The sequence below is a fragment of the Euwallacea fornicatus genome, chromosome 1 (assembly GCF_040115645.1).
Source record: "Euwallacea fornicatus isolate EFF26 chromosome 1, ASM4011564v1, whole genome shotgun sequence".
In the NCBI taxonomy this organism is placed as follows: domain Eukaryota; kingdom Metazoa; phylum Arthropoda; class Insecta; order Coleoptera; family Curculionidae; genus Euwallacea; species Euwallacea fornicatus.
The window spans coordinates 4,199,681-4,224,947 of record NC_089541.1 but is presented as its reverse complement, the minus strand read 5'-3'; the positions used below and the strand labels follow the sequence as shown (position 1 = coordinate 4,224,947).

Below are 25,267 nucleotides of genomic sequence, written 5' to 3'. Positions count from 1 at the left end.
GCTGTTGCATTTGAATAATTTAATAAAGTTTAAATTCCAGATAAGTAAAAATGTGAATACTTCCCCTATTATTTAGCTGAAACTTGACAAGACTGCAAACTTCGAATATTGGCCACGAAGAGATAGTACTGGGAAGTTATATTTTAAATATTTTTTTTCCCAAACGCCTTCAAAGGAAGTTATAATTTATAGCTTTCAACTTTAATGATTATTATTTTATTACTAGCTTTTCAATTGTTGGCAATATTAATTATCTTTGGTTTTGTTGCAGGTAAGAGAATGCACACAGTAGAAGAAGCATTCAAAAACTGTAGTAAGTAAATTTAGTAATAAGCAGAGCCCTTCTAGTTCTTCTGTTCAAATTTTTCCGCAATTTCGAGAAACCAAGATGATGCATTCCTAAAAGTGCATTTTAAGAACTTATTTTTGCAGGTTTCATACATTTAGCTCAATTTAATGTCCGACCCTGTACTGTTAAATAACCTCATCGAACACCATCAGCTTCAAATTTTATAAAGAAAATTTGCAGCATTGTAACTGTAGTAGAGTAAGTAGCGTAAATGCTCTTTTAAGACGAATTTAAATATCAGTTTTTAATATCAGTTGTTTTATCTGACAACTACACATCTTAAGTAAAAATTTTCATTTTTTTTAATTCGCCGTAATTTGCCGCCGATTTTCGATTCAACTACTCTTCGAGCAACTGGGAAAATTAACATTTTGCCTTTAGAATTTCAGTGTCGAAGTGAATGACGCGTGGGAGCCCGACTTACCCGTACTAATCGGAGGACGGGCAAGTTCACAAACTCACCCTTCCATTTTCATTAAAGTCGTAACCTGAAAAATTAAGTTTTTGGGGTGTCGTGTTGCGGCCGTAGAGTATGTGGGAACATGACTCTCAGTTGTGCCAAAAGAGTCGACGACCGGGTAGTTGCATTTGATTTGTTTAAATTCAGAGTTCGCCTTTTCAAAATCGTAAATCTAGAAGTCAAAAATTCTCCGAAACCTTGTGGAATTCCGTGAGATTGTTCCTCAAATAGGTCTTGTATCAGCGAAACTTCTAAAAATATTTATGTTGGAATTTCCTCCTGAAACCCATTAGCACTTCGTGAACAATCCCTCAAGAACAATTTAAGGAAAGTCAGATGATGTCATTCTCGAGAAGTCACGAGTCATATATTCTAAACGCTTTTGTCTCTTAAGAGGCTGAATTTTTCTAGTTTTACTGCTTCTATTAGATCCACTGTAACATCTAATAGGGAAAAGGATGTCAATACAGGGTGTTAATTAAGTACGAGACCAAACTCCAAAGGGTGATACCTTAAGTGATTCCAAGACGAAAAGTTTATAGAAACATAGGCCTGGTAATACTTTGTTTTCAAGATACAGGGTATCAAACTTTTTTTTTAAATCGCCACATATTAAAAAAAACTCGTAAATAACAAGAATACGCAAATTAATGCGATGTTGAAACTTAGTGACAGTTTCTCATTCAGTACAGGGGAATCTTTTAAGCTAGAAATTGTTCGTGTCTTTTTGCTAGAGGCGTGCAAGGAGGTAATGCAGGAAATTTAAGAAAAATCAAACAACAAAAATACGTTATGAAAACTATACATAAACATATGCAACGCAATTTTTTCTAGTAAAAAACATTAAACAATAAGTAAAACGAAACTCGCAATAATTGTTCAAAATGTCCTCCTTCAGCTTCAGTGCAAGCATTAACTGGTCTTAACATCGATTGCCGCCGAACACGTTGAAATATTCCCGGCGTATATCTTATCTGATTACATGAATTCCGTATCCGTTGTATTAATTCTTCGATGTTGACCGGAATTCTATAAACGAAGAACTTTACATGCACCAAAGGAAAAAACCTAACGGATTTAAATCTGATGACCTGGGTGGCCATGACTGCTTCATGCGAAAAAACGTATAAAACTTTAAAATGTCAGTGGCGCATAAAGAACAATACCAAATTTCAACAAAGTTGGTAAAAGGATTCAAACTTCTACGAAAAAACGATTTAAAAAAAAATTTGATACTCTGCATCTTGGAAACGGAACATTATCGAAAATATTACTATCTAAACTTTTCGCTTTCGAATCACTCTAAGAATCACCCGTTGAGGTTTGCATGTACTTAAATAAGACCCTGTATATGAATTATGAAAAATTCAGCAACATCTTGAGAAAGCACAGCTTTGATTACCAATATCGAACGTGCGGAGAGTACGAGGAACATTAACATCGCTTGTTTCAATATTACGTAACATGGATGCTAAATGCGGTTTTTTCTAGGATTTGTAATTCGCAACCTTGAAAAATCAATTACTGACATTGTTCCAATTACACCACTCCGATCTTGGCAGAGGCGTACGTTCAATTAGCCAATGCAGCAAAAAAATGGGCGGATGTATTGATGTATTAATTTAAACGCATTTTCTAATTAAACACCTATGGAGGTCAGTCATTTGAAATGGAATTCACGTGATATTTTCGTTAATAATCCAGTTGAAAACTGTTGAAATGTAAAAGCTGCCAGACAAGACAATTCAGTATTGCAACCATTGTTTATAAAACCCAATTTTGTTAATCAGTAATAAAATTCGTAAGGTTAGCATAACAAATTGTTGCTGTATTGACATTATCTAAATCCTAACAGCACATTGACCTAGTTTCAGAAGTACGAGCTGATAACCTAGAAAAAAAGATTAGATTTTTATGTTGTCTGGACTAACTTATCTACCTGCTGTGTCCAGATAAGTTATTACGTCTTTCCCATAATGCTAATAAAAACCGGCAGAGAAATAATGTTGGTGTGTACATAAAAATCACTATACATTGTATATTCCACCAAATTACACAGTCGTAAAAGATGAAAGAAGCCAAGCACAGCCATTAGACCTTAGGAATGAACTGGTTTCTTGGGCCTTGACTATTATTGTTGGTTGCGTGACGTTTACGCTTTTAAAGACATCCAAGTTCGTGGGAATAATGATAAAAATGTTGAATTTATTTCTTGAACCTATTTAATTTTTTTTGTGCTGGAGTCGAGTACCAAATCATGTAAAATCGACGAAACTTAAAACCGTGAAGATGTCGTTTTTACGAAAGAAGTTAGCTCTACAGTCGGACTTGCTTCCCGCAAGTCCTTTTATTATAATATATTAAGTGCATTGGGTGTATGGTTAATTCCAGCAAAGGAAACTGAATAATCGGGCGTATTTTATCATGTTGGCAACGTAATAACTAAGCCTAAGTTGAACATTTAGCCTCGAAGTGAATTATTCACACAGACCGCACCGCACGGCACGTCGCACCTTCTCACGATTGCTTCTTCAACCGTGATGGCCACGGACTTTGCTTTTCAAAGTTAATGGAACATTTTTATTAGGTGCCTTATGATGGAGGAGAAAACTTCATTAGGTCCGAAAGAAGAGTCGGATTTTCTTAACTAAGAAGAGCTCACGCTGCTCCTTCCAGCAGTGATTTCTAGAGGAAGTAAAAAATTTCGCAATTTTCCAGGGGCACAATTACAAAGTCTGGCTGATATTCTTTAGCTTCCTTCGTTTCGCAATTGGAAAAAAATCCAGGCGTTCCTCAGTAAAAAAAAAAAAAATACATTGAACAGAATAAAAAAAATCGGGCTCAAAGGCATGGAATGTATTTATACCATCGAAAAATAACGTCAGACCCTTTAGGAACATGAATGTTCCGCTACATGTTCCACACGGTCCCAGAAACATTGAAACAAATACATAAATATTTCCTTTTACCAGTCCTTTGCATTGAACTTAAAACTCAATAGTAAAGCAGTACGTTTCGTTTTGCCCTCAGTTTATATTCATTCTCCACACATTAATAATTCCGTGGTGACATTATCTGTCTCTCTGTGGCTGTAATCACTGAAGAATAAAGAATGATCTGCACTCAAGCACGAAAACACGAACTTTCTATCAAACCTCTCGAAATGATCCTTTAAATTCATAAATTTTAAAGGAAGTGATTTGTTTTGCAACTCATTTGGAACTAACCTGAACTAACCTAAAGTTTGCATTTTTGAAAAATGGTTGTTTAGATTGTCCAATTTTTTTTTTTTTTTTTAATGCTTTTGGGGCGTCTCTTGAGCTTCGTACTTTGCGACGCGTCTCTTTGAACGTACGCAGTGACAACAGTGATCATTCTGCAAAAAAAACCTGGACGTAGAGATCCATTTTGCAAAAATAATTCATCAGGTATTCTCTTTTCTTTACTGCAATCTGCAAACAAAGCCGCAGAACGGCTAACAAGTCAAAGACTCTCGGTTTCTGAACATGTAAAACACATTTACAAGAAAAGCAAACTTGTCTCTCGAGCGGCGAGTATGACCGTGACACAGCTTGAAAGTCATTAGCCAGATGACGCAGTTATGTCATAGGCAGCAGGGTTTTATTTAGATAAATACACCATGTGTACCTGTGCTTTCAAGAATAAATTAACACGGCAGCAGTTGATTTAGGCGTGTTTAACTGATTTTTTTTTCTCTGACGGTTCTACGGATTCGAAATAGTTTCGGAAATGTAGGTTTCGCCTTGAAATGTTTCTTTTGGAGTTTGAATTTGATATCATGCAGCAGATTGGTCCATTGATTTTCGGTGGGCGGCGACCTCACCCGATTCGAACGTCTTAGATTTTTACAAAATATGAAAATTTTCGATGTATGACGTAAACACCAAGATGCAGTTCTTTCCAAAGTCTCTCTTCAAAGTTCCATTAGTAAACGGAGAAGTCCATTGCTATATTATTTCTTTCTTTTCGTTGGATTTTGTTGTTGCTTTTGAGCACACTTCAAGAAATAGACACCAAAGTGGATATTTCACACATTGGCATTGTAAACATCAAATAAATCCAAGAGTTGACCAGAACCATGGATTTGATGAGTGCTTAAAGTTATAAATACCTATTACGTAGCGTTGCCCATAATAATAATAATTAGTAAAAATATCATCAAAAATAATTTATGACCAATAGCTTCCAAATGCGGAAAGTGTGTCGGCGTGTGAAAAGTAAAAAACTGTCATGGAAACAATAACAATACTATAATAGCTGCTAGTTATCACTACCCACTGTTATGAAAGAACATTAATAATATCAAGTTAAAAGAGACCGGTACTGCAGTTAGAAACAAAGTTCTTCCATTCTCATTTTCCTTGTCAGTTCTAAGGGCAATTTGTATATTTCTTATTAATCTTTCGGAGTCGAGGCGTTTCGTGCATACTCATAAAAACCCCCACTAATGGCAAACCCGCATTTACGTGGACGTAAGTTAATTCGTAGCAGGGTTATTTTGTTTTTGAAAGAAATACATGTTTTGTTTAACACTTACGGAGCTCATTAATTTAGAAGAAACTTGGGTGTGTATAACAATTAAAATATTAACAATAAATGACATACAAATTTTACCGCATTGTGCAGCTGCACCCTAAAAGCGAGGGTTTTATACTACAAGATCGCGTCATACCAGTTAATAACTATGTAAAAATGTACTACAAGATTTCAGTTCAATTGCAACAATTGATTCCGATACAATAACACTGACATTGCAACTGATAAGAGCAGTGGAAAAGAGATGGGACTTAAAACCTCTGGAGCCAGGACCTAGCTGGGAACGGTGCTCAGCGCCTTCTTGCACAGGTTTCTGAAACTTTTCAGCTACCATCTATTTCCATCGCATTTACTATGACTGTTCATAGGAAAATTAAGACCTGTAAACAGTCGAAACAAACATCAAACGAAATCGTTGGTCATTTGATGATGACTGGTCTCGGTTAACGAACATTCCGATAGAAATATCTGAGAAGGACCTGAATGACCGAATAAGGTTGATACAATGGACTGAAGGAAACGTTCCAAAGAAAACCGAAATTCAATTAAGTTTCTTCTTTTGCAACCGGAACGGTCAGGTTGGTATAGGGACGTATAATGCACCTATAGCAAGCCGAGGTATAAAGGGGCGAATAAATTCGTGTAGCAGACCATAAGGAAGTCTTTCCAATGGTTGAGGTGACCACACAAGAAGAAATCAAATGAAGAACGGATTTCCATCTATTTTAATAGTTAAGTTGCCCTATGAACTGACTCCAGAATCAAGTTTCAAGGCTCCTCGTCCAGAAACACAAGGACCCCCTTCAATAACTGGAAATCATAAAAATGCTGCGTTGAAGAGCAATCATTGTTCCATTTCTTAGGAGTATACAATGAGTGGTTTTTGGTCCTAGGCATAGGGACTTCAATGGCGCCTTTCTCCTCCAGAAGGAACTTCCGTCTCTTGAATGAGATAAGTTATTTTTAGTCTTAAAGAGAAAGGACAATTTTGTGGAGAAAGAGGGCACCCCCTGTTTTAATGCAATAAACTCTGTTGGTGGTTTTTCCCAGGTCTTTTTATCGTGGTATCTGACTGCTTGCAGTTTTTAAACTTTCCGTTCTTTTCTGTGCTAAAGTATTCAACGTATGCGGGGGGCACCCTGAGTATCAAACTGGTAACCTGATAGATCTTATTCGCGGTCAGTGTTGTTTACTCATCCTTCACCTTCGATTGTCGTCAATTAGTTCTTGAGATGAATTTGGAAAGATTTAAAAATTATATCGAAATCTTAGCAATTGAATAATATTTTTTTTCCCAGAAACAGACCTACTGAATAGTACTCATCTGCCAAGGCATCGTTTCAATTACTGTTATAACTGATTACTTGACTATCCAAGGTCTTTATTATTTAAACGACTATTAACCTAGAAGTTCGAGACAAAAATAAAAATAAGATAAAAAAATATTTGAATCGTGACATTGAGGCTTTAAGTAGGTCGTTTAATTTTAGATGAAACGCATCATGGGCTTTGCGATTTAAGTCAGTCTGGTTGCTTCTACACTTTTGATATTTAAGACGAGAAAAATCCACCGACATTACAGAAATCTTAAGGTTAATATTAATTATCTCGTAAACGACCAACAAAGCAATCAAAAGCTTAACAAGAATGTCCTTGGTACGACTTGGGCGGAATCCAAGGCCGCGATACAACTCGAAAAACAACAATAAAGTTGCCGAAGATGCAGCCTACGTGGGCTTGTTAAGTAATTTGAATAAAATGGCTTCGTGTAGATAGGAATAACAATGGAGTCCAGGCACTCCTTGGGTATTAGACATTCACTAAACGAGCTGGCCAACCACCGTAATCGGCTTCTGAATACCAATGGTACCTAATGCAGATATGCATTCGGGTGAATTGATTTCTTCAGGAGTGATAAAGACAACAAAAATTGTAATGCAGTATATATATACAATAAGAGAGAAAAATAGTACTGATGTTAATCCTACACGTCAATAAACTACTTCTATTGACAATATAATATACTCATAAGGGGAGTTTACTCTTTCCCTACTAATTTAATAGAATCGGGTATTTTCGTACGCGCTTGAAAAACTAGCGACCAACAGCAAGTAGAGATCAATTTGTCAACCTGCGCAGATATAGTGAATTCGCACAAACATCATTCAGGAACTGAGTCAATTCACCATATTTTCTCCTTTACGGAAAACACTTGTATAAAAAAATGTTTAAGCGGAGGAGACTGAAGCCTCACTTGTGCTTATATACTCCCATGATTTGTATGTGGAACCTGTCCACCAATCTGCAATTACTCTTTACCATCATAAAATCAATCCAAGGTACAGCAAACAAAGCGTAATAAAAACGACAAAACAGACACATCACTTTCAACCTCGATACCATTCTAGGTACGTCTCAGTACGACCAGTTTTTCAGATGCAGTCTTGTTTTCGTTTAATTGCTTCGGATGTAAACCTGTTTCTGATTTTCAAATGTACGTTGAAAGTCCAATTATTATTCAAGATTATCTTGGACCAATTACCATCGTTCTCGTATTATTCATAGAAAAACTATTTATGTTAATGTGGAAGATACCAAGTGCCGGGATGCTCAGATAAGTTCTGAGACTCGAGTGGCTTTTGTTGTATCATTATGTTTTCTTATTTGCTAATTGATCTCAATGGTGCGGTTAATCCAGATGGGTTCTCATCTGGTTCGTCCTATCTTGTTTTCAGTAACCTACACGTCTTTAATAATAACGCTTAAATCTTGCATACATCTCTCAGTCGTGTCGTGGGTATTATTATTATTATTTGTTGCCTTATCTCCTTTCAATCGATTATGTATTGATTCATTTAACCTTGAAAATGATGGGCAAAACCGAGTAGCATACAGGGGGACTCTTTTAATTAAATGTGTTAATTTAATAACGTTAGTATAATGTACAGTTCGTGTAGCGCAAAACATCCAGGTGATAGATTTGTGTTCTTCATAGATCAAGGTCTTTATGGTAAACGTGGTATGGTAATTTGATAACCCGCTTTCGATAAGGCACATATTTGGTTATCTCACTAACGTAGTTTCCCCATATATCATGATTCTTTTTTAACATTTTTTAAACAACAATGACGTTTATTGTTCTAACTTGATTATGGTCCTTTTATTTGGTTCTTGACGACCACTCCTTGCGAAACATAAAAAACGAATAAGCAGGAATTTCTTCTTTTTGTTTTCTGTTGTCGGTCGACACGTTTACAAGTGGGTTTGTACACATAAGCAGAAGACCTTTTTAAAACCCGAACCAGACGAGGAACAAACAAGTGTTGTGTGTACATTATCGTTCTCATATTTTGTGTGTCTCAGTTGCAGACGGCGACATTGTTGCTAGTTTTCGCCTAACGTTGCCAGGTTATTAAAAAAGTCTTATTTTTTCTTATTAGTTGAAACTCAGGTCAAGCTAGCCTTTGTTTCCTCTTGAAATAAGAACTTGATCGAGGAGTTGTGACTCGAAACACTACACGAGACATTTGCAAAACTGTAAAAAACAACAAACTTCATCGTTCATTTGTAGAAATCACAAGTCTGTATAGTACGCTCCTGTTTATTACCGAATAGCAGTGTATTGACTTCAATCAGGTTCGTGCCGAGAAAACATTGAAAACCCAGCAATTGAAAAAAACCTTCGTCACGTTACCATTCAAAAATTCATGGAATTTGTGAAAACCAGATACGCCATTGAATTAGATCTTGAACACATAAGAAATGTTGAGCAAGAGCCGAAACTTAAAGTTCGAATAGACTAAATTAGGCGTAGAGTAAGTCTGGGTAGGCACGAGAGAAGGTTGGAAAAAGTAGGGAAAATTAATAGAAATTCATCACATTGCTGAGCAACGCTCCTTACTTATGGATATGGAATTACTGATATCTTAAGCAGAAACCTAAATTTCTAACTGGATTGATGCTAAATCAGGTTCGGAAAAAAAGGGAATTCATTATCAGAGCAGGATGATCTGATTTCACAAAATATCGGTGTTTGGTTCTTAACATGTACTTGTTCTATATAATCGTTAATTACATTTCCTGCATTCAAAATCGCGTATATTTATCCCGTAAATTTTATTGAATTATAAATCATATAGGTCTATAAAGAACGTTTCGAAGTTACTAGACGGGCGCGAAATCAGTGATCAAGATTTTGGTCACAAAAACTCATTCCAATTTTGCTCAGGATTTCCTTTTACTTTAATAATTAATAGTTATTTTTGCAAAAAGTAATTGAACAGGTTTGAACCTCGAGCTGGTTATTTATATATATATATATATATATAAAGTTTTAATTCACTATTGAACACATTATAATGGAAAAATAAGAATCGAATATCTATGAGATTTGATTCTGGAAAGTGTTATGAGTTTTACTACATTTGGTCAGTGAATTTCTTTCATCGCTAGTGAATAAAAGGTTATTTAAAACGTTGCTATGCGTCTAATAATTGGCTCTTAATATATCAAAATTTAATAGAAGCATATTGTACGCCGAGAATGTAAAGTACACTATTATGACCCGAATGTCAAATTTAAAAGCCGAAAATCTGATTCAGACTGGTGGTAGAAAGTGGCCAGTCGTGAAAATGTATTTTACCGATCCGAATATTTAAACAGATAAATTATCGAACAATACTACTCAATTTGAATAGTAGAAAATTATATATTATTGTACACCAATGTCACTAAGTTCGCGTTCAGAAATCTAGGATTTCAAGGTCATGAGTATTTCACAACTGCAATGTATATATGAATTTTTCCACTACTCCATTTAATTACATTTTATGAAATTACTATAAATGTACTTAAATTGAACATTAATTAAATCAAGAACGATACGAATTTTTCCACTATTAGATTTAATTAGGCTTCACAAAATTACGATAAATGTAGCTAAGTTATAAATTAAATCCGAAAAATACAAGGCAACGCATTTCGAACTATAATATTAACAAGAAATTTAGTTTGACAATAATTTCCATGGCAACCATGAACAGCAATGGGTTCATGACGACATCGTGCCCAATTGGCTTGCTACGTAGAATTATGACCCGTGTTCGTATCATTATTGACCTGTCATTCAAGTTTTTTTAGAAAATGAGCGAGAAAACGTACTTCACAGTCTAATCAACATACCCAATATAATGGTGCTTTTTAAAGCTAGTAGCTGCGGGAAAAGCTAATTACTTCTTATGAGAAAAAAACTACCTCAATACTGGCATCACTGAGAGCGATCCTAACCGAATAATGAAACCAGTAATGGTTCAAAGATTGACCGAAGATCTTGATCACGGTATTATTCGGCATCCAATTAAACCTAGCCGTATGGACGCAAACCGTTCGGTAATGAGTTGTCTAATTTCTGTAATTGTAGTAACTAATAAAAGTGAGATGGCAATTTTTTTCCACGCTTCAGTAACTTCAAGGTGGAACGATCTTGAACCTAGAAGTTGCTAAAAAGAGTTCATTTTTTTGTATCGCCATAAAGAAAATCAGAAATGCTCGTCTTAATCACTTTTATTTTTGTTGCTTAAGGCCTCAGCTTCGTTTTCTTTTATACCGTTTCGTCGATTAACCGGCTGAACTAGAAACGAGTATAAGCGACCTGATACCAACATCGAAGTGGTACCCGACTTTACCAAGTAGCTGAAAGCGTAACGCATTGGTATTCTGAGAGAATACCAGTGGGATTCTTCCTTTTTATTGTTTCCGATTTCGAAACCCGACTGGTATTAGTTTTAGTAGACGTTCCAGAAACTTAGTATCAAAATAATGTCACAAGTAGTCAAATAGATGGGCTTTTCTTGACCCAGATTCACAGTAATTTGCGCTGCTCATACACTAATTAAATAACAAATTATTAGAGATAATTAAACTCATTAGTTAATATGCATTATGATGGCTCTAATAACGTACCAAATGGTTCGTCCGGTTCTGCGGGTTTACTTTCATTTTAGTTCATGGAAAGTGATCTAAAAGTATAGATATTAATAGAGGAAATGGATCAAATAAGATTAAGAGGTGTAAGGGAAAAAGTCTTAGATTAAAAAAAATCAATGGCATTCAATTAAATACTCAGACTCACCAAGAATAATATATTCCTTTGTTCCTATAGAGCTAACAAAAAACTGACCTTTTCAAATCTGAAAATTATGTTGTTTGTTATGATTAAGCAAGTTCAGCGAGTTAATGATCTCAATTCGTTGGCAACCTTGGCCAATTTCTTATGATCTTTACTACGTCAAAGTAACTATCTGAGAAACACAACTAATTTAAGCAAAATTCCACAAAGTTCAAAAACCTGCTGGAATTGACCTACAAATGGGAAATCAAATCCCATTGACCCATAACAGTTTGAGACAGGAAACGCCTTTGAAATACATAATTTAGATGTTTGGGACTGATTTTTAATTCATTCTTAGGTAGATTCCTCGAACTAATTTCAACATTCCACAGCGAGTAAAGCGAAAGGCGCACAATTTTTATAATTTTTTTAGTTTTGTTAGTCAATTAGATGAAACGGGGAAACTGAGTCAGTGTGTTGGTCTCCTCTCTCTCCAGATTTAACTGCATATGATTTCTTATGGAGTATCTAAAGTAACTTTTAGTTTCAAAACAGTTCAAAATTGGTAACAATAGTCTTGTTGCCTTTTTAAGTATTATTCATCGAAATAAGATGATACATGAACTAATTGCTGCTCTTGTATTTAATAAAATCTCTCTGTGCAAAAGCAATTTTTTGCTCGTCGGAATGTAGTTATACCCATCAGATCTTAAAAGCTTCTTGCTCTGGCCATAATTGCCAGTTGTCCTTGAGCAAAGCCGGTGCAGGGTATTGGAATAATGATGCCTTTTATAGCAGAAGCGGTCCGTTCTACGACAAAAATCCTACCCTTGACGCGATTGCATTGTCCATTGTCAACGTTCTATAAGAGCGAAATTGCATTGCTCTGCAGTTTGCATTGTGATGGTTAGATCCTATTATGACCTCCTTATTAAGAGTTGAATCGCATTTTTTTTTATCAAACCATGGGGAAACTAGAGAAAGAAAATACGTTACGCATTACCTTTGCCACACACATAAACCCTCTTTATTCCTTTGTGGATCAAAAAATCCTCAGAAAGTGAATCTAATTACAAGTCAAAAATTGGTAGATGAGCTTGACTAAATTGATGCTAGGAATGTAGATTTTAACCCCTAGATGAGACCGAAACATTTTTCCATTGCTCTTTGAAAGGGCATGTAATGAGTGTATAAGAAAGTGTTTTCGTTCTTGTATGTCTATTGATGAAGATTAAATTTTCTATTTTTTCTCTTTCAGGCAGAGAAGACCTTTCACCTCCAAGCAGCCTGAACGGATACAGTGCAGATAGTTGCGATGCGAAGAAGAAGAAAGGTCCTACGCCCCGACAGCAGGAGGAGCTGTGTCTGGTGTGTGGGGATAGGGCCTCGGGTTATCATTATAATGCATTAACTTGTGAGGGATGCAAAGGTGAGCCAGAACCAAATTTTTTTAAATAATAAAAAATAATTGAGTACCTTAAAAGGGAAAAACTAATGTCAAGAAGATTTAAGTAATATCGCTTAAATACACATATATAATTTTTTTAAAGGTATTTACGATTTGCAAAATTTTTGTTCCTTTAATAGCATCTTTCGGAAATCTCCACTAAAATCTTGTGATAAACGAGCAAAAGAGATACTGATCTTGTGTTACTTTCTTTAGGTCAACCATCTCCTCATTGCCTCTCAGACTTACTTCAGTTCTTGGGAACGAAATGAAAAAAAAAACATAATTGATTTTATGGTTAACGTTTGTAGTTTCTTCTTTGATCAGTTCTATTCAAGACTGAAATAAATCTTGAGAAAAAAGAGGTATTAAAATTGCTTTAAAATGTTTTTCTTGTTATAAGAAATTTCTTCTTTTGGTACTTCTACCTAAATTTACGATCACTTTTCTTCCAGGTTTCTTTCGGAGGAGCATTACCAAAAATGCAGTCTACCAGTGTAAATACGGCAACAATTGCGATATAGATATGTATATGAGGCGGAAGTGTCAAGAGTGTCGACTGAAGAAGTGTTTGACAGTGGGCATGAGGCCGGAGTGTGTAGTTCCTGAGACGCAATGCGCTGTGAAGAGAAAAGAAAAGAAAGCAATGAAAGAAAAGGACAAGCCAAACAGCACGACGAACGGATCACCAACAGGCGTAATCAAAATCGAACCAGAGGTATATATTTATCAATAATTTTCACCATTAACAAACCAAATCGGTGTATTATAGGTTAATCTAATTCATCCATAATTGAGAGTCGCAAACATCTGTCCACTGCCTGAAAAGTCCATGAATGGATCTACGTCTAACAGACCCATTTACATATAATTAATTTCTAATAAAAAGTATTTCAAGCACCATTTAGGAGACCGATTTCTTTATCTCGTTAACGCGTTATTGAGTGTAGGCAATTTGCGCAACACTTTACCCGCATATTCCCATACGTACAACCTCTATACAGACCCATATTCGGAGAGCTCTCAAGTGACAATGCTCAATTTGTTATATCAAATACTGGAGATTGATGAGTGCCATTGAATATGGTTGGTGAGAAAATGGCGGATGAAATGCTTTTATGGTGATGATAACTGGAATGTTGTTCTAAGATTTACTATTCAGTTAACGGTGGAATTTCGTGGGTAAATGGATTTATATGTAGGGGGAAATCCCTGGGGAAATTTTCCTTAATTCTAGGTTTATTACTTGCAAGTGAAAGTAGTTTTATACATATATATCTTTAAAGAAGCCTCGTATCTTCTAATACAATTAAGCCTAATTCTTCTCGAAGATTTCATAATTTAGCTTGCAGGGGTTGTACTAAGATGATAATAGCTTTACGCGTGACCGTAACACGCAATTGCCTAATTAGAATATCGTGAGTGAGAGCCTTACTTTCGCCTTTGATTCATTTTTTTTTTAATACAAAATGTTTTTAGCAGTACACAGTGTCCAGGATAAAGATGACGAAAGTTGTTCAGAGGGGGCTCTTAAAATTCACCTGCTTTTAAATTTTGTACAAATTATAATCTCCTACTACTCAAATTGTAAACAATATGCCTGAATCTCAGGATTTCTAGAAAGAACGAAAAAGACGTTCAAAATTTCATGAGTGAAATTTAATATTTTCACACAACATAAAGGGGTTCTTATTTGGAAAAAGTAATCCGTTTTGACTACCGAACTATGGTTTTCTGTGTTTACCTGAAGTTTTTATCTTCGCTAACAACCGCCGAGTCATTGGGTGGCCATAAGAAAATATGAAATACCAGGCACATTGACTCGTCTTTCTTCTGTTTTCGCCTTGAAAACTGGAATTAGGAGGGTGAATACCATTTCGCACTAGCTCATGTTACGCCCTACCTGTAGGTGGGCTACACTTTGATAGAATTACACCCATGACGCAGTTATTAAACAATTGCCTATTTTTTTAGCTCTTGTTCTCTCAGCTTGCGGAAGGAACAGCGGCAGAAAAATCCAACAACGGAGTAAAACCCATCTCTCCAGAACAAGAGGAACTTATTCACAGATTGGTTTATTTCCAAAATGAGTACGAGCATCCTTCAGAAGATGATGTAAAGAGGATACTGGTAAGTCTTATAGATCTCATTAAGGCTGTGATGTAATTGAGCGTTTCTTCACAGAACCAACCGATGGAAGATGAGGACCAACGAGAAGTCCGCTTCAGGCATATAACTGAAATAACGATTCTCACAGTTCAACTCATCGTAGAGTTCGCAAAACGGTTGCCAGGCTTCGACAAACTGCTACGAGAGGACCAAATTGCTTTGCTGAAGGTTGGTTCAGGTTTTGTGTAAACTCATAAAAGGGCATAACAATGATGTCATTATATAGGCTTGTTCGAGTGAAGTGATGATGTTCCGGATGGCGCGGAGGTACGACTATCAAACTGACTCCATCCTGTTTTCAAATAATCAGCCATATTCGAGAGATAGCTACAATCTCGCCGGTATGGGCGAGACCATTGAAGATCTCCTACATTTCTGTCGGACCATGTATTCGATGAAAGTCGACAATGCCGAATATGCTTTACTCACTGCCATCGTCATTTTCTCAGGTAAGACAGAAGGTATTCTTTGGATGGGTTTGTAGTGGGAATTCCCTTTTAAAGCCCAAATACGTGATGAATAGGCTTTAACAACGAATTTTGAATGTTATCAAACAATTATACTTTATTGAAATTATTTTTTCTTCCAGAACGACCGTCTTTGATGGAGGGTTGGAAAGTAGAAAAAATCCAAGAAATATACCTCGAAGCTTTAAAGGCGTATGTGGACAATAGACGTAAGCCACGGGCGCATGTCATATTCGCAAAACTCGTGTCTGTGTTAACCGAACTCAGGACATTGGGCAACCAAAACTCCGAAATGTGTTTCTCGTTGAAACTCAAGAACAAAAAGTTGCCTCCATTCCTGGCGGAAATTTGGGACGTCGACGTGAAGACATAGTGCAGAGAGGGCTATTACGTCACGGGTGAACCCGCATGGGTGGTGTGCTGGCTGTTGGCTGTCGCCATCTTTTTCGCTTATCTGAAGGGTGGCGAACCAGAAGGGCTCAGCGCGCACCACCACCAGTTGGCTGTGAAATAATGTAAAGTTATTCTTTTTTAAAACTACTGACTACTAGGAAGTTGGACGGCAACTAGGCAATATGTTGATGATATAGTTTTATTTAGTGTCGCTGGTGCCGACACTTTAAGCCTCTGAAGTGTTTTTCGATGACTGAAGCAATGTGACCTCATATAGTTTAACGGTAATGTCCTTTCAAGCTGGCAAGGCTTAAAGGAAAGGCCCTGGCGGCAACGTTAGATCGATTAATTTAGCTCGATTTTTCTTACTAAGGTTTAAACTAATGTAGATTTTATATAAGTCTTGTAAAACTCTTAGAACTTTTTGATAAAAGATACTTTTGGCGTCATGCTTACATACACACAAATTGGTAAGACTGGGATTGGGACTGATACTAAAAAATGGTGCCTTCATGAACCACTACCATTCAGACTGAGGGCAGGTGCAACCAAGGAAACTATAGGGAAACGGGCGTTTGATGATGAGGATGAGAAGAGTGCAATTTAGTTAATTATTGGAAGATTCAAATCTTTTTAAATAAATTTTGTTAGGTTGGGCAATGAGCAAAGCTCTTATGGAAATGGAAAAGGACACAGAAAACGAGTATCATGTGCTGTTTACGTATCTATTGGTGCAGGAACTGAACATTTTGATTTTATGTTCGCCCCGCTAATATACTGATCAACGTAAAAGTATTTTTTTGATTTCATATCAAAAACCTCGCTAAAGCTTTGTTGTAATAATTGAAATGTTATGTATCGCTATTCGACTTGAGATTGTACCTTCGGTTGTTGATACATTTATGTTGAAATTCGTTCATTAGACATTTTGCCGTAATGTGGCTATTAAGCCACATTACGGCAACGAAGTCTTACCAGAACAGCAAACAACTCGTGTTGCACAGATGGACTAACTTTAAGTGCACCGTTTAATGATATGCGACTGGAAAAATTAGGGCTAGCGTTAAACACAGTATGATGTGGGAGATAATATTTCATATTATTTGCAATGCAGAGATCGTACCAGACCACCTTTTTCATATGACCAAGTTCGTCTTACGCCGGAACAAATGCGCGATATTAGTCTCGTTGGGGAGCATTTTATTTCAACTTCTCTCAAGATTGTAAAATCAACGCAATACATCCTTATGAGAATTCCCTAACTCAATTAAAATGGTTCACGCAGGTAATGCAACACAGAACCTTCCGCTCTTATGCCTAGTCATTAACCTGAACTAAGCTTTAACATTCCACACGCTCTTGCCTTTTTTGGGTGTAAAGTTTAGACAGTTCTAACTCTTTAACCAACCAAAATTACTCCATGTGCTTCTGCAAAGCAGTATTACCACCGGGAGGCGAATAACACGTTGCTGCATCACGACCGCTCTCTTCCTGCGATAACTTACAGAAATCTCCACTGATTACCCATCTGTAAATAAAAATGATTTATTTCTAACTCTAAACGTTCAACTAATTGCTTCCTAACTAAATTAATTTGCGATATTCTGCCCAACAAGACCGGGCACTTAATAATAAATTCTTTGTTTCGACTTTTAATGAAAATTGCTACAGTCCACGGCACTGCTTTGGTAATACTCATTTTTTCGGACTGTAATAGGCTGCTATTGATGCCGAAGTCTCTACGGTCTTAACATCTTCCTCACTGCCTCATTGCCACAACCGCTTGAAATACATGCTTTATTTCAATCGAGGTACCTCCTCGATATGCTTATTAAGTGATTACTTTAAAGATGTGTCGCATCTGTAAAAAAATACAAACTTTTACGTATTCTATAATTAAATTTACTAACTCTACTCTGGAGCGTGAAGAACAAAACTCTCTTGACATACTCATCACGATTGCAATTCATTGGCCCCAGCCATGTTTGCTTTCCGGCTGTCGCATTCACGTTCTTATTTTGGACAAACGAAGTAAAATCTTTCAGTTGGGAGTCACCTTTAAAATTTGATATGGCAGATTTCCTACACTGAGTGCGTTTCAAGCTCGAGATATCTGAAAAACAAGTCAAACAATAATCCATGTCACGTTGGGACTGGCAAATCCAGATAGCCTATCAACGATGTCAAGATAGAATTTCTAAATTTTCTGATCTAGTTATTAATTTAAAATTTAATACTGATATCTGGCTTTCGCTCAGAAGGAAGCCTTTAAACTCTTTAAGTTATTCTTTACCAACTTGCTTCATATTTGAATGACATCAGAACATCTACGCAGGTGGAACCTAGACGTACTCATCATTCCATAGAGCGGCCGACCAAGTTTAGAAGTTTTAGATCGATGTCACTGGATCATCTGAGAAATGATGTTACTTCTTCAATGTTCGGTTGTTTAGACTGTGAGGGCGAAGGTTTGGACTGACTAAATTGTTGTAACCTATGCAGATTGACGCGACAATGTGATTTCAAAATTCTAGTTTTGGTTTCTCTATATGTAGGTGAGAAAATTCTGGATTTTCAAAACCGTCTTCTAAAGAGTTTTTCTCAACATTAATATTTTAATTTGTGGCATTCTATCGAATCTAATAAATTAGAAGCGACAGTCGGAGGAAGTTATTGTCCATATAACTAACATGTAAACATAACACAGAATATACTTATCAGCGCGTAAATTTTGCGTCGACCTGAGTATTAAAACCACAATTTGCAAGAGTCAACGATAAATAACCTACTTGAGGAGTGACGAATGAAATGAATATTTTATTCTGCACAAATGCAGAGTAAAATATTCAAACTATTCTTTGTAGGACTGCCTATAAAGTTAGTCCATAGGTGGTCATCGGTGGTGTTGCATGAATTGATTTTGTACCATCACTCTCCGGGTGGTCTTGGAAGATTATAAAGTGTGAAATAGGAATTTAGCGTTCGAATAAAAACGAAATACTTTCCCCTAACGCTCTAGACTCTTTGAAATTGTGACCATCTAATGTGTTCTTGTTAGCAAATGTGTACCTAAACAGCACATTATTTTGCGTTTTTCATTGCGAATTGAAATACATTTCCATGAAACGTATTTGCAAAAACGCTTTCAGTTGTTTTATTTGTGTATGCACCGATTTTGAGTTGATTCTAAAACGGATAGAGAGGAAAACACAAAATTATCATAAAACCAAATGGCAGAATTACTTCTAATACGACACGTTCTAAGCAGCCGTCCGAAACTATTTAAAATAGACAGTGAATGTGAAGTGATTCCAGAATGACAAAGACAGTGCTATTCTCCCCGACGCGTGCCATGAGATTTGGGCATAGTCATTACGTACGTACATAATATTTAACCATAAACGGACTATCCTGCCTTTAAAACTATCGATGTTTAATCTCTTTGAATGTGTAGTTGACAGTCTACTCATTTTTTATACTGTATAGTTTTTCCGCATAAGTATTTCCGCTGCTAGTTTATACAGATGTTAGATGCATATTATACATTCATATTTTTCATCGATGTAAATAATACATATTTTTCATACAGAAAAGAATCATACGAGACAGATGTTACTTTTGTTTTGAGTGTTGAGTTAAAGTGTACTTCCAGTGTGATATCGTGTAGATTCAGATGGCTTACCACCAGCAGTTATTCGACTATTAATATAGCAGTCCATTTGTTTAAACTTTAATACTGCCATTCAAAGCAATACTATAAATGTCTCCTCCATGTCTGTAGCCACTTTCAAAGTTAGAAGTACACCTTAACGCAATGCATAACATACCCTCAATTGCAAAGACGTCTATATTCTATGACTATGGCGCATTTACAGTGAGAGTACACACGCCATCTATTGCCTTAATATGAGAAAAATAACACATATTTGTTCAACTCAGGAGTCAACCCCCCACCTTTGCTCTTCAGGTAAATGTTGTTTAAATAATGTCCGCAAATATACAGAGAGTATAGTATATTTTTCCCGATCGGAGATCGCGAATATTGAAAAAAATAGTCTTCTGAAGATGTAGATGTTGTTGAAATTTGAAAAGTATATCTTGCAAATTATGAGATTTTTTATTATAGAATGTAGGGTTTAATAGAAAAAATCTGCGATTTACTTCTATAAAACCCTTCTAGAATAGGTGAGACCTCTGAGAAAACGTACAAAACAATGATGGTACAAAATATTTCAGGAAAACAAATTTGTTGCATTCTCGGCAATCGGTTGACTCCGCCAGTTTTCTCACTGCCAAATTTGGCTCTGTCTCTACATCATCACCCCATTGTTAAAACGATGTGTCACTCTTAATGCTTGTAACGAAATCCCGCAAAACAACATACTTAAATATGAAGTTACTTAATGCGTATAGACTGAACTTTGTCACCGTTACGATTTTATTTCCAACTTCATATTAGAAAATGTTTCAAAATTATCTTTATTGTATTCAGTCTGAACTTAAAATACTTAAAGAGAGATTTCAAAAGACTGTACCACTATAGATGTTTGGCTTGACATAACGTAAATCTACGCGTTTAGATTGTACGCTCTCTATATTCCCTCGAAATATTTCACTATAATCAGTTTTGCGGGATTTTCCAAAATCAAAATCTACGCAGTCTTTACAGTAATTTGCCTAGTTTCAGTAGTCTTAGGTCAAATTTCATAGGTTGTGATGGCCCATAAGTCAGCAGCTATGAATGCCGGCCTTATTAAGATAGGAGTAAGATACCTATGTCAGTGTTACATAATTAAGTACGATATACATCGGCACATTTTACACCACATGTCTAATAAAAATAGTGTTCAACATTATATTCCCAACTTCAATATGAGGTAAGTGGGCCACCAGAAGGGAGACATGTGCGTTAAATCATTACAATATGCCCTATATATATTCGCGCCTCCTATTGGTTCTTTCATGTTTTTTGGTGAACATGTGATGATCCCTGAATTTTATGACATGTCTAGATATTGTCGAGAGAAACTAATATGTTCGGAGAGAGAACCGTTGCCCGAAGAATTATACCTGAAACACACACACCAAAAAATCGTTTAAATGAGAATTCGACTCGAGAGACCCTTCATTCAAAAAGATTTCTGACCTCACGCACTAGAATTTTGTTTTTAATATTTGGCTAACTCGTTCAGAAGATACAAAACTTTGAAATTTCACCAATTTCTGAGAATAAAAAGCTTCAGTGATGTAATATTAGCGTCCGTCACTGAGAAAAAATTGATTTGGACCGTCCCGATGTATTTAATTCCACGTTTAAGAAAATATGCGGTGTATGCCGAGTTGATTTACTGCGCAAGCCCCTCTAAGAAGTACAAGCAGTTCCGGATCGACTTGGGGAAACTACTCTGCATACTTTTCTTTACGTGAAATCGAATACGCCGCCTCTCACTACACAAAAGCCGACTATCGTGCCAATTTAATGCATTTAACCCCATGCATGTTTCCCTCCCATACTCACAAGGAGAAGATAATAATTCTCCCATTTTTTGGCCCACAAAAATAATAATGGAACACACTATATACACTCCCGTAATATACATAAAACACTGCCAGAATTTTTGGACTGCCATCGTTTTAAAACCGTATGTTCATGTCGATTAAATGTGTGTCGTCTAAATGTTTTACTCTTAATATTACCTAGTAAAAACCAAAGACTGCGTAGATTTTTATTACCTTAATATTAAGAACAAACGACTGTAACTGTGTATATTTAATAGTTTCCACTTTTACTTTGTTTAATACTTAGTATTTGAAGCCCAATCTAGCGTTGCAAGAACCTTCTAAAACTACCATTTGTTCGGCTTGATACGATAGCTGGGCAAGTTATCCTTTTTTGCTAATCGGGATGAGAAACTCTTAACAGGCATCTTTCAACACTCATTATTTATTTACGAAGTACTAATTTTAACATTGTTATTAAAACCAACTTATACACAATGTTTTCCTCATAAATCTTATTTATAATATGTACGATATGTAAATAATTTTTTGAAAATTACCAATAATTTACTTTTCTGCGTTTCTTCAGTTTTTCTTTTGCTCAAGCAGCAGAAGCTCTCGACAGAAATGTCGTTCTGAAGCTCGTCTGCTTCCACAAAAGAAATCATTCCTACAACAACAATTATTATAGATAAAAGAGCATAGCTTAATTATTGGAAACGTGCAATATGTACAAATTTAACTAATTTTTTATATATAACTATGTTAGGACTGTATATTGAGATAATTAGTTGTGTTAACTTTTACACAAAGAATGCTGATTGGCAGTATTATAAGCGTCAGTGAAACGTGGATACAATTTTTGTATTGTTGTTGGTTTTTTAATGATCTTTGAAGTTTGGATGGTACGTTTCCGGCAGTCACTACAGAACTGTTTTATACATATTATTATAGTTGATTTTACGTGTACAGGATGCCTATATGTTACGTTATACATGTGACTGCGGAGACGAGCAACGTCCCAAATACAGTTGACCTGCGACATAATGACCTGGAAAAAAAACGAGAATTGTAAGCAATGAACTTGTTCGATGATATATTTTGTGCAGTAAACCGTAAAGTAATAGATTTTGGTATTTTCATTTCTTTCCATAATCCCCAGTGATGTAGATTCTTACTCAATAAGTAGAAAACGGAGGATCTCCATATTTCGCATAAAGATCTCGATAGAATTCCCAATCTTTTTGGTTCGGATTACTCTTCATTGCCAAGGACGAGCCTATACTTAAATAAACAACCTGATCATTGCTCCGATTTCCCGGAGAGTTTGGTTCCCATATTACACCTTCAACTGGTTGTGGAGTTGGTTTTCTATAAATAAACATCAAAATAGCAGTCAAAAATGAAACTGTAACGAAATAACCTACGCTTTTCATTAAATATTGAAGTTGAGTTCAATATTAAATGCAAAACATTAACCCGCAGATGATATATTTCATTATATACTTTTTTAGGACTTACCCAAATTTCATAAAATTTGTCCATAGTTCTAGCAATCGACTCCTAGCTAACTTATCGTCATTATTTGCATTCGCTTTATTTGCAAATAAATAAAAGATTTCCTCGTAGTGGCCAACTCCTAACAATAAGACGAACTCTGTTTTCAAAAAATACTAAGATGACGTCAAATTACCAGTAAAACTATTTTCAAACTCTCCTAACGACCCTCTATAGCCAAACTCATAGTAATAAACATCGCTATGCTTTGATATCAGGTTAACAGTTTCTCTGATTGGTCTGTTAAATTGCTCATAACTGATAAACTGCAAGACATTGAATGTACGAAATTATTAATACTGTCGACGGATCAATACACATATGTGTTATAACTATTTCAAAATATGACTTTTTTCAAGAGATACTTTAATACCCAAAAAGAAAATAAATACATGCTAAGAATTTTCATATTTAGGTGTACCTGAATAATTTTAGCTGAAGGATACGTAACAATAGGTTCATCCCCAAAAATATATTGTTTCACGGCATTTCCTGCAAAAACTCTCTTAGTAGTATTCCTGGTTAAATCATAAGGAGCCAATTTGGCAATGTTCACATCGTATCTAGTAAAGAAAGGTTTTAACAAATCTGAAACATGATATATACAGTTTTACGTTGAAACAAAAAATATGATTACCTATAAATAATCCTAAAAATGACTTGGCCTCGTTGGAATTTAAACCTATGATAGTTGGTACAGTGTTAAAATTGCCTGTACGTAAAAGCTCATGACTCTTCTTTGTAAAGATTGCATCGTCGTGTTCAGGCTCAATAACAGGCCCTATGGGCAATCCATTAAAAATATTGTCCACTGCAATTGCCTTCATTCAGATTAGTTTTCATTTTCAACTGTAAAACTTACTACATAATAAACGTCATTTTCTGCACGCTTTAACCTCTGGTAATCAACCTTTCTTAGCTCATTTACCAACACTTTACTATCAGCTGTAAGAATTCCCAGTCGAACCCCTAAACCAAAAGCTAGTTCTCTTGCAGTTCTAGTTAATGACCATAAGCAAAGACTTGATCCACTTTGCATTATGGCAGAACTGTACAATCCTGCAACAATTTTGCATTATTTGCACATATCAAATGAATATAATTTAAATTCTTTGCCTTGGCTTTTCTTAGTCTGGAGGATGTATGACACAGAAGATGATCCAGCGCTTTGTCCCAAGATGGTGATTTTCTTGGGATTTCCTCCAAATACCCTAATGTTTTTTTTGACCCACCGTAGTGCCAGAATTTGGTCTTTAATACCCCAATTTCCTGGGCTACTAAAATCACCAGTACTTAAAAATCCTAACACACCTAATCTATAGTTTAACGAAACAAACACTATGCCCTTCTCCAATAAATAGTCTGGGGCATAGGAGCTGTATTTGGCATCACCAAATGTAAAACCTCCACCGAATATCCACACCATCACTGGAAAATTGCCTTTTACCTTAAAGTTGGTTTTGTTCGGACCCTAAATGTGAAATCGAAGTGACACTTACATCTGGAGTGTAAACATTCAAATACAAACAATCTTCAGATCCAGTGATAGTTAACCCTAAAATACCTGAAGTTTGAACGCATGATTCAGGTTCTTGAGTAGCGTTTAGAGTGCCTTTCCAAGGGTCATTTTTAAGTGGTGCCTATAACAGGAAATAAATTTGCTAACTGAAAGAAGAAAAACGAACGATTTACTCGAAAACGGAGTTTTCCTACAGGAGGTTTGGCGAATGGTATTCCTCTATAAGCGTAATAAAGCTTGTTACTTGCCACTGACCTGTGAACTGTGCCTTGCACATTTCCATCTAGAGTTTTAACAATAGAACTCTAGAAAATATTTGAAGTTTTTAGTGAAAATGAGCTAGGAGAAGTTTGGAGGAAAAAATATGTTTAGGAATTGAACAGTATGTTTTTGATAACACTCATTTTAGATTTACGAAATAACTTACCATACATAAATATTTGAAAGTATACAACTTACCAGTTGACAATAAACCACACCTTGAAAACTCAACACACCAAAAACAAGAACTGTAGCAATATTCATTTTAGTACAAACAGTCTAATAAAAGTATTGCCCTGGCTAAATTCGATCTCTCATTTGACATTGAGAGTTTATGATATGATTGGATATGAAAGCAGCATACAATGGTTAGAATAAGCTATTTTTTGCATCGTCATGTTTTTTTTATAGATAGAAACAATTATAATATTTCCTTGGACAATTACTACCGATTACATGGTTAAGTGAAAGGGATTTTTA

General features: G+C 35.8%; 2 protein-coding genes across 4 annotated transcripts in view; one reads left to right on the top strand and one right to left on the bottom strand.

The window, feature by feature from the left end:
- Window positions 1–22,578, top strand: part of EcR (Ecdysone receptor) — a 150,429-nt gene extending 127,851 nt beyond the window's left edge. For 2 of the 3 annotated variants that reach the window (XM_066286983.1, XM_066286990.1), the window contains 6 exons: window positions 12,734–12,904; window positions 13,378–13,640; window positions 14,897–15,052; window positions 15,107–15,259; window positions 15,318–15,540; window positions 15,681–22,578. In XM_066286983.1, the coding sequence (XP_066143080.1) occupies window positions 12,734–12,904; window positions 13,378–13,640; window positions 14,897–15,052; window positions 15,107–15,259; window positions 15,318–15,540; window positions 15,681–15,931 (1,217 nt within the window). In that variant the 3' untranslated portion in view covers window positions 15,932–22,578. Of the gene's footprint in view, window positions 1–271; window positions 314–12,733; window positions 12,905–13,377; window positions 13,641–14,896; window positions 15,053–15,106; window positions 15,260–15,317; window positions 15,541–15,680 lie in introns of all 3 variants that reach the window. The other variant, XM_066286974.1, reaches the window with a different exon arrangement.
- Window positions 21,876–25,258, bottom strand: LOC136341722 (juvenile hormone esterase-like). The gene is made up of 11 exons (XM_066287004.1): window positions 24,986–25,258; window positions 24,700–24,831; window positions 24,507–24,647; window positions 24,124–24,454; window positions 23,870–24,066; window positions 23,645–23,828; window positions 23,429–23,595; window positions 23,144–23,273; window positions 22,972–23,089; window positions 22,629–22,821; window positions 21,876–22,501 (listed from the first exon to the last, which is right to left on the bottom strand). The coding sequence occupies exons 1-10, from the start codon at window positions 25,049–25,051 to the stop codon at window positions 22,629–22,631; spliced, it is 1,659 nt and encodes a 552-aa protein (XP_066143101.1). The 5' UTR covers window positions 25,052–25,258; the 3' UTR covers window positions 21,876–22,501.
- Window positions 25,259–25,267: the final 9 nt, after the last annotated feature.